The sequence below is a fragment of the Pseudophryne corroboree genome, chromosome 8, assembly GCF_028390025.1.
Source record: "Pseudophryne corroboree isolate aPseCor3 chromosome 8, aPseCor3.hap2, whole genome shotgun sequence".
Taxonomy (NCBI): domain Eukaryota; kingdom Metazoa; phylum Chordata; class Amphibia; order Anura; family Myobatrachidae; genus Pseudophryne; species Pseudophryne corroboree.
In genome coordinates, this window is record NC_086451.1 from 392972291 (window position 1) to 392988873 (window position 16583).

The 16583-nt window shown below is 43.8% G+C and overlaps 1 protein-coding gene across 2 annotated transcripts in view; it reads left to right on the forward strand.

Annotated features, from left to right (window-relative positions):
- The window catches only part of LOC134949247 (cytochrome P450 2F2-like), a 77183-nt gene that overhangs the window by 38373 nt on the left and 22227 nt on the right, over nt 1-16583 (forward strand). For both annotated transcript variants that reach the window (XM_063937725.1, XM_063937726.1), the window contains exons 3-4: nt 9695-9857; nt 15702-15851. In XM_063937725.1, coding sequence (XP_063793795.1) covers nt 9695-9857; nt 15702-15851 — 313 coding nt within the window. The remainder of the gene's footprint in view (nt 1-9694; nt 9858-15701; nt 15852-16583) is intronic.

Here is a 16583-nt window from a genome sequence, read left to right on the forward strand (position 1 = left end):
ACAGTGTCTGTCTAGCTGCTTCCAGTGTCGGTTCCAGTGTCGGTTCCTATGTCGGTTCCAGTATCTGATCCCGTGTCCTGCCGTGAAGCGTTCCTGTCCAGAAGTCCTGTGGCTTTGTCTGTGCCTGGTCGAGTGTCTGGCTTCTTGGTGTCCACCGGTCTGTCGTGTGGGATTCTGCCTGTCCTCCGGTTCTGAGAGTCTGTGTCGGCTGCATTGGGGGTTCCTGTCCGTTTGCCAGTATTTGTACCGGTTCTGTGAGTAGCGGCTTTGCCGTGTCCGTCGGCCTAGGCCGCAGTATTCTTTGGTTATATTTTGTTACTGGTGTTTTGCAGAGGGTTCTGCTAATGCTGTCACCGCCGGTACACAACAGTATTGTGTCGGTGTGTGGACAGCATTTCCTTTGTTGTTCTTTTCCTTTGGCGGCGTGCCGTACATATATTTAGTTTTAGGGTTGTTAGTAGCCCCTACCCTTCTGTTTGCTTTAGTTAGAGGTCCCCTTGTTATTATCCTGTCTCGGTTCACGCCTTGTCTCACTCTAAGACCTGGGGGCATCGGAGTTGGGCAGACCTAATCCGCCCTTCAAACGCGGCTGCCGTGGGCCCAAGAAACCATAGTCACTCAGGCGTGAACTGACCACACGGGTGAAACAATGGAGGTAGGGTGCTAGGGGCTATTTCCACACCACACCTTATTTCAGCGTCACGTTCTGGTGCTCTGGACTCACTACGCAACATCTCCCTTGTTCTGAGCACCAGGAACCTAACACATTTAGATACAAGAAGTTTGCAGATAAGAAGCGTAGGGCAGTTCCTGCCCTCAAAGTGGGTGATCGTGTGTGGTTGTCTACAAAGAATTTGAGATTGAGAGTTCCAAGCATGAAGTTTGCGCCCCGTTACATCGGTCCTTTTCAAATTGAACAAGTTATCAATCCTGTTGCTTACAAACTCCAGTTACCCCCATTCTTGAAAATTCCTAGGACATTCCATGTTTCCCTTCTGAAACCGCTGATCCTGAATCGATTCCATTCTGCACTACCTTCGGCTCCTAAAGTCCAGACTCAACGGGGAGTTGAGTATGAAGTTGCCAAGATTCTGGATTTACGTTTCCGTTATGGTCAGTTACAATATCTTATTGATTGGAAGGGCTATAGCCCTGAGGAACGCTCTTGGACCAATGCTTCAGATGTCCATGCTCCTACCTTGGTCCAGAATTTCCACTCCAGATTTCCTCAGAAGCCTAAGAAGTGTCCTTGGGCCACTCCTAAAGGGGGGGTGCTGTCACGATCCGGGTATCTGGACGCCATTATTTACCTTTCAGGTGTCTCCTAAGGCTGGCTCAGCGTCCTAGGCCCGGTTTCCAGCTATGTTGCTAGCATTCATATGTCATGTCTCATCTTTGCTGATCCGTGAATATTGTCCTTCCAATGCCCGGGCGACTGGCATGGCGTCACCTGCCGGCGGGGCCTCGTGCATCGTCTCCTATTCTCAAGGCACTACAGGGTATGTGGCACTCTTCACCTACTGCGGCCGCGGCCATCCATGCTGGAGGTTTGAGACGCAAGTCGGCGTTCTCTGTGTTCACCGCTGCCATTACAGAGGAATCTCCATGTGGTGTTACAAACAAGGTTTCCCTCCACTGGCCGGTATGGGCGCAGCCATCTTAGTTCTAGTCACATGATCCTGACCTCCAATCCATAGCTCCGCTGAAGTCTGCCTAATTGCTCATCCAATCCCTGCATACCTAAGGGTATAAAGGGATTTAGCCTGCACCAGGAAATCGTCAGTGCTTTGGTTGTCAAACCTTGTTTCCAGTCTCTCTCTCCTGTGGTTGTTTTCATTCCAGGTTTCCAGCTCCTGTTTCCAGTTACCACTAAGAGACCCGCACCAGCTTACCACCTTGCGGTGCAGCCTGACTCTGCAGTCTTCTGTGTTTGCTCCAGCTTCCAGCTACAGTTTCATCTGCTTCCAGCGGTCAGCTTCCAGCAGTGATCAGCTTCCTTAAAGAGTCGGTGCTTCTCCAGCGGCTACCTGCATACCATCGGTACCCGCAAACCATCGGTAACCGCACACCATCGGTTCCTATATCCTCGCTCCCTAGCTTCAATCTACTATTTGGCTGGTTCTGTCCAGCATCCACTCCATGTTCTAACACCTGGCTGGTTCCATCCAGCGTCCACAGCAGCTACCTCAACTACAGTGTTACCGGCTTCCAGTGATACCTCTGCTGGTGTGTTTCTTGGCTACACTTAATACTACGGACGGGTCTGGTAAGGACATTCCATCTCTGGGACATTAAGAACTGTACCTACTGCTACCAGTACCCTGTGGCCATTGCCAAACCCATAGTTATCCAGGAACTGTCTTATCATATCTGCTGTATATCTTCATTCATTTATCACTGCTGTGAATATATGGAGTTCTGTTAATAAACTTGTATTGACTTTTAATCCTGGTTGTCCTGGTCACGCCTTCGGGCAACCTTTCTACAGCTTACTCGTATGTCCAGGGGTCTGATTAAACCTCCGAAGTTTAGCTTCACCTCAGCCCCTACAACTGAGGCTTCCTCCTGTCAGCTCAGGCCCTCAGTTGTGACAGTTCCGAGGCAAGATAAGTTACAATCGCCTGAATAAACACATAGTCCAGGGACCATAGTCTAAGAATAACGTAAAGGAAAAATCAGAATAGTGTGGAGTGGGACCTCACATTACCTGCTAGGCAATCCTCTTCAGGATTGTGTTGGGCTGCCAGAGGTGGTGCCGACCAATGTTGGAGAAAGCTGGAGTCTGGGAAGTAGATCAGACCCTTCCTTAGGGTTGCTCACCAATATTGGCCGACCTTCCACTATCAAGCGAAATGGGAATCCCGACTTGTATTTGCATCCATTGTCGCGAGGACTCTGGTGATGTCGCGTAGCTCCCTTCTCTTAAGAATGGTTGAAGGAGCTAAGTCTTGGAAGATTAGCAGTTAGGAGTCTTTGAACACTGTACGAGGCAATAATCGACTGGAGTTGGAAATCTGATCTTTTACTTTAAAGGAAAGAAATTTCAACACCACATCTCTCAGTGGATCGCACTCTTTAGGCTTCGGATGGAGGGCCCTGTGAGCCCTTTCAATATGTAGAGGTTGATCCTTAATAGCAGTTTCTGAAAAAGACGTGACAAATACGGTTCCAGGTCTCAGGGAGTGACCGACTTGGGAATATTCCAGATTCGAAGATTACATTGTATCTCCCTATTTACCATATCTTCGCCCTTGTCCCGTAGAAATTTCACTTCCCAGTACAGATATTTGACATCCTGAGAAAATTCCAGTAGGCCTTTGGAGTTGGTGTCAACTTTAGTCTTCAGAGCAGCAGTATGGTTACAGAGAGGTCAAATCGTTATGTAGATCTGCAAATAATTGCTGGAAGTTGGTAGTAAGGGTTTTTCTCAGTCTGGCATCATCTCCCGGATATAATTTTTAGTAGCAAAAGAGTCTCCAGAGGGTGCAACTACTTCTGGGGAGTTAGCCAGAGAAGCCGGGGGAGAGTCAGATGGTTGAAGCGATGTTGGTCGTGAAAGGTGTTGCATAATTCCCTGCTGTGCATTCCTTTTCACCTTATTGTTGTTTTTGATCATGATGAAGCTGGAACAGAGTGAGTATAATAAACAAGCTAAGCCGTAGAGGTTCCGGGTGAACAGTAGAGGGAGGTTCAAGACATAGCCGCCACAGAAAGTCACCCTATGATGGAGGTTGCTGGAGGCAAGGATACAGGGAAGACTGTGCTGTATACGTAAACCGATAAGTCCCCTCAGCAGCAGAAGCATCAGTAGCTCATCGAGAGGGGGTCAGCCGAATCCCTTTTTCTGTGTGTCCGGAATCGTCAGGAGGGCCCCGGACCGGAGCAGTGTTGTCTGAAGGCTGGGTCACAGCTGCAAGTTCCTTCCTTTAGTGTAATTGCTGCTGTCTGTGTATCTCTGAATGGGGGCCTCCGACAGGCCCTGCTCCTGGTCCCAGGTGTGGTACAGCGTGAAGGGGGACTGGTTGAACACTCAAAGCTCCGGGCTCAATAAGCGGGGTCTCCGGCACGTAAAGCCGGCATCCTTTTAATAACAGAGTACAGCAGGGAAAAAGAATGGGTGTTGGGTAATTGTGAGGGTGTATTATAGGGCTTCCATACCTTACAGCCCAGCCACAAATATCTGAGGAACAATTGCTGGACTATCACCTGAGCAGCCTATGGCAGTGCTTCAGGCAAGATAGCCTCTGCTTTGATGGAGGCCTGTGCAGGGCAGCTCACTTGCGCCGGGCCAGGTGCTGGATCCTGAGCGCCCATCCGTGGGCTAACTGGGGCCTGCCGCTGGTGGTGATGGGACTGGATGCTGCAGGATAGAAGGGAAGCGTCCGCCGCTGCTCTGGAGCATCCAGCGGGTCCAGCGGGCGGCCGCCCAAATCGAGGGGTCGGCTTCAGCTGGGTAAGTAGGCCGTAACCTGTGGGACCGTGCAAAATGGCCCCCCAGATCTGCAGCACTGTGGCAACCTCAGCAGGGGGTAAGGCAGTGGGCAACTAGGGTGTGGAAGCGGTGAAATGTGGGCACAGTTGGCAGTTTTGGTAGTACAGGACCCGGAGCCCTGTGAAGCTGCGGCCACTCTCTTCCGTTGCTAGGCCACGCCCCTCCTAAACTATGAGATTTCTAATTATATGAAGCTACTTGCACTTTGTAAAAATAATAATCAGCATTGCAATTGAGCAGACCTATATAGTGTACAGCCACACATCCAATCCCTTGCACCCTAGCACTACATAGATTGGTGGCACACTCTGTACATGCCCATTTACGGCCCTGGTAAGATGAGAATAAAATCAAGCTTTTTGACCTAGATTCAAAATGCTATATGTCACACAATTCTAACGCTGGGCCTGATTCAGTGATATACTGTATACTGCATTCCCATCTGCAAGCCCATATGCAGTGGATGTGCAAAAATATGCCAATGCTGCTGCCACCTGGAAATGTACAAACTGGCGGCTTCACAGATCCAAGCAACTGCCACCATGTTTTGTGCATAAAGGATAGCAGTTGTAGGTTGAGCCATGCCCCAAAAAGGTCGCAACATGCCTGTGTTTTTGACATCATTCCTTGTTACCTCCCCCAAATGGTCCCTGACTGTCAATAAATTTTCAAATGAATTCACATGCAAGCAACTTCTCATAGGTACCTTGGTGCATACACAGGCCCTCATTCCGAGTTGTTCGCTCGCTAGCTGCTTCTAGCAGCTTCTAGCAGCTTTGCACACGCTAAGCCGCCGCCTACTGGGAGTGAATCTTAGCATAGTAGAATTGCGAACGCAAGATTAGCAGAATTGCGAATAGAAATTTCTTTGCAGTTTCTGAGTAGCTCGAGACTTACTCTGCCACTGCGATCAGTTCAGTCAGTTTCGTTCCTGGTTTGACGTCACAAACACACCCAGCGTTCACCCAGACACTCCCCCGTTTCTCCAGACACTCCCGCGTTTTTCCCAGAAACGGCTGCGTTATTTCGCACACACCCATAAAACGGCCAGTTTCCGCCCAGAAACACCCACTTTCTGTCAATCACACTCCGATCACCAGAACGAAGAAATTTCTACATAAAGCCGTGAGTAAAATACCAAACTTATTAGCAAATTTACTTGGCGCAGACGCACTGCGAACATTGCGCATGCGCATTAGCGACTAATCGCTCCGTTGCGAAAAAAAATATCGAGCGAACAACTCGGAATGAGGGCCACAGTGCAGTAGCAATGCATGCGTTGTCCGATAATCACTCAACTCCGTAAATAGCAGCTTTACATCCATCTCTGAATCAGGCCCACTGCCTATTCGACAGCAAAACCATTACAGCATTATGTTGTTGGGCTGCTTTTCCTCAGGCAGACCCACAACTTAATGCTTCAGATCTCTAAAAAACTAAAAAATCATGAGAGTCACTTTGCAGAAGGACAATGATCCCAAACACAAAGCCAAAGCTTTGACGTGGCTAAACAACAAAAAGTTTAATGTTCTACTACAGTCAAGTCAAAGTCCAGGGGCCAAGTGTAATACAGTGAGAGTTTCAAAAAGTGAGAGATTTGGTAAGGTTTTGCAGTTTTTTTAAAAAGTAGCAATCATTTACACAGCAAGATCAACCTGGTTTTGCAGTGTAAATGATTGCCACTTTAAAAAAAAAATGAAAAACTTTACCAAATCTCTCACTTTCTGAAACTCTCACTCTATTACATTTGGCCCCAGATCTCAACTGGGAATCTGTGGCACTCTTTGAATTTGATCTTGCATCATCCAACCAATTTAAACAACATAGAACATATCTGAAAGGAAGTATAGGTAAAAATCACTTCCAAACAATGTGAAACCCTGGTGGAAACTCATACCAACAGGAGGTCCTACCAAAGGTTGAATATCTACTGTACAGTGTGCAAGCACATTTTTCAGTTTTTGTTATTGTAAAAAAGAATCTGCAGACAAATAATGAATTATGAATTTGAAAATTTACTTCAAGAGTCTACTGATTTGACAAAAATATTATCTGGACAAAGTGTTTAAGTGTTATTTGCAAAGCATCTGTTGACTTTTTAGTGGGTATGCTTTGTAAGCTGCTGTATCTGATCCACAGCTTGCTGTTACAGTGCTTGCCTGCTATTACAGTGTGTTATAAAGAAACAAATAGTGAAAAAAATATTTTTTAAGCAGCCATACTTTTTAAGTGGTCTTGCAGGTACATACATAAAGCAAGACTACATAAAACAGAACATATTCACATGTACCCACCTATAAAAATTATTTTAATCTTACAGTATGTGTCACAGCAGCCTTGAGGAAGAGCTCTCTGAGTTTGAAAAGCATTGCCACCTGTGGATCCATCTGAACACCAGCTGGTTACAGAGCAGTTTCTCTTGAGGGGGAGGGCCCTGAGCCTCCATTACATTCTTCTTACTGTCAGTTTTCATCCACCATGGTTCTAACACCAGGATATTTGAATTATATTTTTATTGTTTGCTTCCATTATTTGGTTCTTAACCATTGAATTTTGAAAGTAATTGTTGTACCATTTATCAGACTATTGTGCGATTCTGCCTCTGCTGTACATGTCTGGAGTCCATCATCCTTTACATACAGTAGGCTTGGAGACACACTGGTTTTACCAAACACCATCAAACAAGTATTTACTTTGTAAGCAGCACATCATTGCCATCACATGGTTTTTAATATATATCTGGATTGTATAGCCATCCTTATTCTACTGTGCTTCAAATTGACTTGATGAATGCATCCCGTCTTTGACACAGAATCATGCTGTCTCCAACTTTTTATTCAAGCTATTTTTGATAACATTATCTAATTCCTATCTGAGACAAGAGGTTTAGTTATAGTTGACTTCCAGTGTCACTATCATGCAACACGCATCCAGCAGTCTGTCTTAAAAATTAACACACCGTTTGCCTTTGCACTAATATATTGCTCATAATGTACCAATAACAACAATACAATGATACCTATGGAACCCAATTGGCAACATTTAAAATTAATTTAATTGTACCATGATGCACAGATAAGGTAATTTTTTTTTTTTACATAATATAGTTAGAAATGGCTTGCAAGAGGGAAATCCAACTGGGCTCAACTTTTATGTTAATTAATCTGCCCATCGCCCTGCTCTTGCTGCATACAGAACACATTAGTCCTTTGCTATAAAAAAACTAAAAACATTTTCTAACAAAAATAGGAGATTTATTTATTTTATTATTTATTAGCAGTTTCTTATATAGAACAGCATATTCCGTTGCGCTTTACAATTAGAACAACAGTAATAGATCAAAAGTGGGTAAAAACAGACAGACATAGAGGTAGGAAGGCCCTGCCCGCAAGTTTACAATCTATAGGGAAATAGGCATTGATACACAAGGATAGATGCTACCTATTACATAATGGTCCACTAGATTGCTAAGTTCTCAATGGATTGTATGATATGATTGCCCAGGGATGTTAGCCAAGGGTCAGGAGAGTGTGAGAGTAAAGAAAGACAAAATATGTGAGGTTATGTGTACTGTACAGAGAGGATGTAATTAGATAGGAAAGCACTGAAGGTTATGTGGGTGGGTCTGGAGTTTGATAGGCTTGTTGAAGAGGTGAGTTTTAAGGGAACAGATAAAATGTTTATAGCCTTGTGCTGTAATATAGGCTGCTAGTTCCAAATCAATGGAGTTCACCCTCAAGAACTCCCAAAATACAAATGGATATAAAAGAAGATGCAAACTAGTGCTGCTGATGTTTTAACAAATTAAAACAATTTAAAACGTTAATGAAAGCGTCTGCCTGAAATGCTTCATGTACTCGAACTGAACATGATCCTCAGTATGGATCCACGTAATTGGAGAGACACTCACATAGAAATTCAGTCTCGCATTCACGTAAGGGTATCTTTAATATTGATAGCAGAATACCAGATGATTTTTTTCAAAGACAGCGAGTAATTGGAATCACACTTACATTAAAATTTAGTCTCGAGTGCACTAAAAGGTTTCTTTTTCCATCCCACATTCACTGCAGACAGGAGGCTGATAGACCGATGTAGTTAAAAACATACACAGGTTTATTCATAAAAATTGGCAAACATGGATTCCATAAGTCCTGCAGTCAAAAGGTGTTCATCACAGCATGGATAACTTCAACGCGTTTCAAGGATTCTCTCCTCTTTGTCAATAAGGAGAGAATCCTTGAAACGCGTTGAAGTTATCCATGCTGTGATGAACACCTTTTGACTGCGGGACTTTTTTTTATTATGGAATCCATGTTTGCCAATATTTATGAATAAACCTGTGTATGTTTTTAACTATATCGGTCTATCAGCCTCCTGTCTGCAGTGAATGTGGGATGGAAAAGAAACCTTCTAGTGCACTCGAGACTGAATTTTAATGTAAGTGTGATTCCAATTACTCGCTGTCTTTGAAAAAAATCATCTGGTATTCTGCTATCAATATTAAAGATACCCTTACGTGAATGCAAGACTGAATTTCTATGTGAGTGTCTCTCCAATTACGTGGATCCATACTGAGGATCATGTTCAGTTCGAGTACATGAAGCATTTCAGGCAGACGCTTTCATTAACGTTTTAAATTGTTTTCATTTGTTAAAACATCAGCAGCGCTAGTTTGTATCTTCTTTTGTATCCAGTTTTCAGGGAACGTTTAAAGGTTTGGAGAATAGAGGTGAGTCTTATTGTGCATGGGAGGGCATTCCACAGAGTGGGTGAAGCCCGTATAAAGACCTGTAGTTTTGAGTGGGAACAAGTAATATGTGTGGATGAGAGATGCAGATCTTATGTAGAGCGGAGAGGTCGGGTAGGGAGATATTTTGAGATGAGTGAAGAGATGTTTGTTGGTGCAGTGTGGTTAATAGCCTTGTATGTTTGTAAAAGTATTTTATATTGAATACGGTAGAATAACGGTAACCAATGGAGGGACTGGCAGAGCGGATCTGCAGACAATGAACGTCTAGTGAGGAAGATTAGCCTCACAGCTGCATTCAAAACAGATTGTAGTGGTGAGAGTCTATGTTTGGAAAGACCCTATGTTTGGGAAGATTTGAGTGCTCACTGTAGGATCTGTGGATGGAGTTATGCAAACTTCTCTGTGTACCCACATCACATTGTATTTAACAATTTGATTTGTATTCCTAGTTGAAAAAAACCTATGGAGACATATTTACAATATATGAAGGGAACCGTCCTTGTGTTGTGCTGTGCGGATATGAAGCTATAAAGGAGACACTGATTGACAAACCAGAAGAATTCAGTGGTCGGGCTTATTTCCCTTCAGTCTCTGACTTTACCAAGGGAGATGGTAAGAACCTAACCTAGTAGCATATGTGGGTAATTTAGACTTCTCTGTCGACCTAACCCTGTGTTTCTCCCTGTATTCAGATCCGCTTGTCTTGCTTAATGTGCAGGAAGAGGTCTCAGCTATATTAGCAGCATTTTTATCATGGCGGCAATCCCTGTTTTTTTTTGAGTGGAATAAAACAAGACTAAGTAGCTTAGGTAGTAATCAGGTTGACATTGAGGTTTGAGGTGACGTGTTTAAGTGATGCACTGTGAGAACATGCCATTGTTGTGTGGTCTGTGCCAGAACAAAATCATAAAGAGAATTCCATGTACAGTACATGTCTTCCCTCATTGATAGTGCAAAGAAGGATCTTGTGGTTGTTAAGGTAAAAGGTGGCATTGCATTGTTGGTATACCGATCCTACTATAATGGGCTAGGTGTCAAGTACTGTAAGTCTTCGCCATCTGCCACAGTAACTGAAGACTAGGCCCAGGGAGCATGGGAATGTTCTTTATTACATGCATTTACTTTATGGTCTTTTCTGTTCATCTTCTGATTGGTCTGGCACTTTTATCCTATATAAGAAAAGTCTAACGCTGCTACTTACCTCTATGGTGGGTATTCAAGTGTTTTGTACACTGGATGGCACCCGATGGAGCAATTAAAGTGTTACTCCATTCGGGCTTCGGTGCTGACATTACTTTTATGATGTTCTGTCATTTTCACAGGTTGGCAACTAGTAAATGATAAATGACAATGCTTATCGGGAATGTATATTCCAGCCCCATAGAACTCTATGTGAATTGCAGTGACAGTGAGATGCACAGATATTGGAGATATCTGCTGTGGATCAGGTTATTGCGTATGTGGATTGAGGTTTTTTGGGGTTTGCCCATATTTTTGGGGTTAGTACATCTTACCCATTGTGTGTTATTCTTGGGCCTTTCTCATAGCAATTTAATTTCAAATTGGTCAGCCCTATCTGCGGCCTCGGCTGGTGCATCGGTTTCCAATATCAAGGCCCTTGGATGCTTGAAGCAAAACAGTATACTGTATCTGACCAACTGAGACCACTACGATTGTGTAAGTGTTACATTAATGTTTTACATTAACTTTTTTCGGTTAGCCGACCGTCGTAACACGCCGGATCTTTTGTTCGCAGGCATAGCAGAATACACTTTTATAGATATCACACTCGAATCCAACAAACATCATTCATAGCTTGCATGCTTATTTTATAAATCAAATGGAAATAACATTTACTGTTGCAACTAATAGCTAACAATACACAAATCAATTGGAAATAATGGGGGTCATTCCGAGCTGTTCGCTCAGTATTTTTCTTTGCATCGCAGCGATTTTCCGCTAACTGCGCATGCGCAATGTTCGCACTGCGACTGCGCCAAGTAAATTTGCTATGCAGTTAGGTATTTTACTCACGGCATTACGAGGTTTTTTCTTTGTTCTGGTGATCGTAGTGTGATTGACAGGAAGTGGGTGTTTCTGGGCGGAAACTGGCCGTTTTATGGGAGTGTGTGAAAAAACGCTACCGTTTCTGGGAAAAACGCGGGGTTGGCTGGAGAAACGGAGGAGTGTCTGGGCGAACGCTGGGTGTGTTTATGACGTCAAACCAGGAACGACAAGCACTGAACTGATCGCAGATGCCGAGTAAGTTTGAAGCTACTCAGAAACTGCTAAGAAGTGTCTATTCGCAATTTTGCTAATCTTTCGTTCGCAATTTTGAGAAGCTAAGATTCACTACCAGTAGGCGGCGGCTAAGCGTGTGCAAAGCTGCTAAAAGCAGCTTGCGAGCGAACAACTCGGAATGACCACCAATATACACTGATGCAACATCTAAGAGTTAATACACAGGAGGTTTTTCAATGATTAAACACCGCTTATAACTAATTTGTATTATTATTTTATATAAAACACTATCAAAAGTGGATGAAAAGTGGGCATGTCAGGGTGTGTGGTAAGGGGTGTGGTTAGAGGCGGATCTGGGCGTGTCAACCTGTCACTTTGAGTTTGACGGAACATGGGTGGTCATTCCAAGTTGTTTGCTATTACAAAGAATGATGTAGTTTCACACAAGGTCTAGCAAAGCTTTTCAGTCGCACTGCTGGCCGCAGAGTGATTGACAGGAAGAGGGCGTTTCTGGGTGTCAACTAACCGTTTTCAGGGAGTGTTCAGAAAAACGCAGGCGTGCCAGGAAAAATGCAGGCAAACGCAGGGCGTGTTTGTGACATCAAAACAGCAACTGAACAATATGAAGTGATCGCAAGTGCTGAGTAGGTCTGAAGCTACTCTGAAACGGCACAACATTTTTTTGTAGCCGCTCTGTGATCATTTCGTACGCACTTCTGCTAAGCTAAAATACACTCCCAGTGCGAGGCGGCATAACATTTGCATGGCTGCTAAAAACTGCTAGCGAGCAATCAACTTATGTAGGATAACTGGGCAAACTGATTCAACAAAGATACTGATTTATTGAAACGGATTCATTGAAATCTACATTTTTTTTTATAGCTAGACTAAAAGATAAATTATTCTCTATATTATACATACAGTACCTGTAACAGTAGCCATTATTATTGGCAAGTATATTTTTATAAATAGCAAGATATGAATTCAGAACAAACTTTTTTAAAACTCTTTATTACTTGCCCCACACATTGGCCTCTTCTCAGTCTCTATAAACTCTTTCCTAACTTCTACGTCAAGAAAGTTAGACTACTGTATGGGCCAAATTAAAATATTTTGCTGTAAAAACTGTGAATTACAAAATGCACCCATTCAATTATCTGTGAAAATGGATGTGTGGTAATTTTACAGTAAATTTCAATTTGCCACCTCTGAGCAGGTGATAAACTTGGGAAAAATCCCTATTTTAAGTTAAAAACGTTGGTATTTGTTTCAGAACCCCTGGGACACCACCTGAATGACTAATTAGGAAATTAGAAGCTTTGAATTATTTTAATTGGCCAATAATGGCATGTTATTTTTGTGGTGAAAAAGTACAAAATGTTGGAAATTGGTGTACAAGGTATGGGACAGGTCAGGGGCGGAACTACTGGCAGTGCAGCCAGTGCATTGCACTGGGGCCCCGCCGCACTCAAGGGGCCCACAGCCACCGGCATTACAATGAGTCACAATGACTCATTGTATCATGCCGCCGCGGCCGCGAGCTACACTTCCGCCCGCCGCCCGTGTCACACATAGACCAGGGGCACCAGCTACGCTGCCGCCCGCCGCCTGTGTTATCACAGTCAGCGCCTGCGGCAGCTCGGCTGAAGGGGGAGGAGGGGCCGTCCCTCCCTCATACAAACCCTACTGGTCTCACTAGCTGCTTCTGAAAGGAGGGAATGCTCTCCTATCTCCTCCTCTTTCCAGCGCCTCCTCCTCCACACGTCCTCCTGCATTGTAATAAAATGCTGGTGCTGCAGGAGCTGCTGGTCATTCCCTATGTGCAGCAAAGCCCCTGGTAGGAATTCGTTATTTTAAATGTCTTTAATTGTGTTGCATATGTATAATTATATATATATATTTATTTATTTATTTTATTTATTTATTTTTATATTGAGTTTGCATCTCTTGCCTTGTAAAAATGGGAAACTGTCTGCCGTAATGTGTAAAAATGGGGACGCTGTCTGCCGTAATGTGTAAAAATGGGACACTGTCTGCCGTAATGTGTAAAAATGGGGACGCTGTCTGCCATAATGTGTAAAAATGGGGATGCTGTCTGCCGTAATGTGTAAAAATGGGGACGCTGTCTGCCGTAATGTGTAAAAATGGGACACTGTCTGCCGTAATGTGTAAAAATGGGGACGCTGTCTGTCGTAATGTGTAAAAATGGGACACTGTCTGCCGTAATATGTAAAAATGGGACGCTGTCTGCCGTAATGTGTAAAAAGGGGACGCTGTCTGCCGTAATGTGTAAAAAGGGGACGCTGTCTGCCGTAATGAATAGGAGACGCTGTCTGCCATAATGTGTAAAAGGTTGACGCTGTCTGCCGTAATATGTAAAAGGTTGACGCTGTCTGCCGTAATGTGTAAAAGGTTGACGAAGTCTGCCGTAATGTGTAAAAAGGGGAATCTGTCTGCCGTAAGGTGTAAAAGGGGCTCTACCTAGTGTAGTGGTGCTACCGTGCGGCGTAATTTTAATAATGGAGACTACTGTGCACCGTTATATGAATTGGTATTATTTTGTGGCCACACCCCTTCCCCACAAAGCCATGCCCCTATTTTTTGTGCGCGTCTTCGGCGCGCACTGCCCCTGTTTTGCATGGAGTAGGGGGGGGGCTCCGATACCATTTCTTGCACACAGTGCTAAAATGTCTAGTTACGGCACTGTTGCTAGGTATCCATTTCTCTGGCCCTGAGCAGGTGCCCCTCACCAGATCCTCTCCAGGGGTGAGGGGGTGGACTTGGATGAAATGGGGGGGCCCAAAGCATTTTGTCGCACATGGGCCCACCGCTCGCTAGTTCCGCCACTGGGACAGGTATAATAGGGTGCTTTATGAGTGAGATTGTTTAGAGACTTGCAGGTTGTAGTAATCAGTGTTTTTCCTATAATGACCCAAATATAAACTTATACCCATTTTTATGCACCCCAGATTTAATTTTAACACTTATTTTGATGAAAAAAATGTTTCCATATTTTTTTTACATTTAAAAAAAATGCATTTAACAGCCATTTGACCCAATTTAAGTACCATAATTACTTTTATTATAACCAATAATAAAACTTCTATACTGTTATCCAATGTAAGTTTGCCTTTTTTTTGGGGGGGGGGGGGGGGGGTAAATTTTCCCATTTTTTACTTTTCACTTTGAGACCAATTTTCATGGTGATCCTGTTTTTGCTAATTTGCAATTGAATAGGTGAATCGCGGGAGCATGCTTACCCACGAAAAGCCCATTTTTTGCGGTAAAACTCTGCAAAAGTTGTGAAAATGGCAATTGCGGTAAATTACCATGATCTTGTATCTAACTAAATGTGGCCCTATGTCAGGAGGGTGTGGTTCATCAAATCGACAGTGTCTAGGTCGACAATGTTTAGGTCGACCACTATAGGTCGACAGTCACTAGGTCGACATGGATGGAAGGTCGACAGGGTTTCTAGGTCGACATGTGCTAGGTCGACAGGTCTAAAGGTCTACATGAGGATTTATTTATTTTTTGGTGTCGTTTTTTTCGTAGTGACCAGGATCCCAAATTAGTGCACCGAGTCCCCTCGCATGGCTCGCTTCGCTCGCCATGCTTCGGGCATGGTGCCTTCGCTCCGCTGCCTCTTCGCTCGGCACACTTTACCGTTCCAATCGAAGTCCACGTGGATCGTTAAGTATGAAAAAATTCAAAAAAAGAAAAAAAATTTGAAAAACTCATGTCGACCTTTAGACCTGTCGACCTAGCACATGTCGACCTAGAAACCCTGTCGACCTTCCATCCATGTCGACCTAGTGACTGTCGACCTATAGTGGTCGACCTAAACATTGTCGACCTAGACACTGTCGATCTTCAGACCGGATCCCATGTCAGGAAGCTAAGTAGAATAAATGTAGGTGGAGAGAAGAAAGAAGATGTTAGTTTGCATAAATCAGTCAGCATGTGTTGGGGTGGTTGGAATTGGCTAGTCTATATAAAGTATGTATTTATATTTCTGTATGAATGGATGCGTATGGGTACAGTATATCTGTATTATTATTTTGCAGTAGGGTTTTAAAAAAATACAGTTTTGTATTACAAGTCACATGACAATTCTATAACCTACATAAAGGCAAGCTCTTGTGACTTCTAATAATCTTATAATTTAGCGCTCATTAGTTCATATATAATTCCTTGTTTTATTTAATTTTGCAGAGTTAGGGTTCAGCAATGGTGAGAAGTGGAAGGAGCTTAGGAATTTTTGCCTAATAACACTGTGTAATTTCGGGATGGGGAAACGAAGCATTGAGGAGCGGATCAAGGAGGAGGCTGGATATCTCATTGATATGCTGAGACAAAAAAATGGTAATGTACATGAACCCAGAGCTCTAGAAAAATGTGTGAATTTATTGGTCTTATATAGTAATAAGAGGCCTAATTTTTAGTCCATGTGTGTGTCTATTGATTGTCTTGCATATGCTACTTTATGATATTACCGCTACAAGCCTTTTCCTGGTGTACAGCCATGTGTCTTAATGCTGAAATACCACTTGGTGCATCTTTAGATGCCACCATTGGTTGCTCCATGCTCAGTGAAGATTCAGAGCAAGGCCTCTAGTGTGACAGATTAAGCATCTGAGTTTGCAAACACTTCAGTGACATACCCAGCATTCTCCCATAACACGCTCATAAAATGGACTATCGGAATAACCACCTCCTAATCACCACCCAGAAACACACAGCACATTTCTAAGACACTTCAGATAACGTGTTTCTCAATGATATACGTTCAGGATCCCAGCTGTCGGGATCCCTGCAGCTGTAATACCGACACCGGAATTCCAGGAGCCTTCAGAACACTGATGACGGAATACTGAAAGGATCAGGATCCCGAAGGTAAGTATTAGCGGGCGTCTTAGGTTTAGGCTGCAGAAGGTTTATTAGCGGGCGTCTTAGGTTTAGGCACATTCCAGGGGGTGTTAGGGTTAGGCTGCAGGAGGTTAAGGTTAGGCTGCAGAGAGGGTGGTTAGGGTTAGGCACCACCTGGGGAGTGTTAGGTTTAGGCACTAAGGGAGAGGGTTAGGTTTAGGCTGCGGG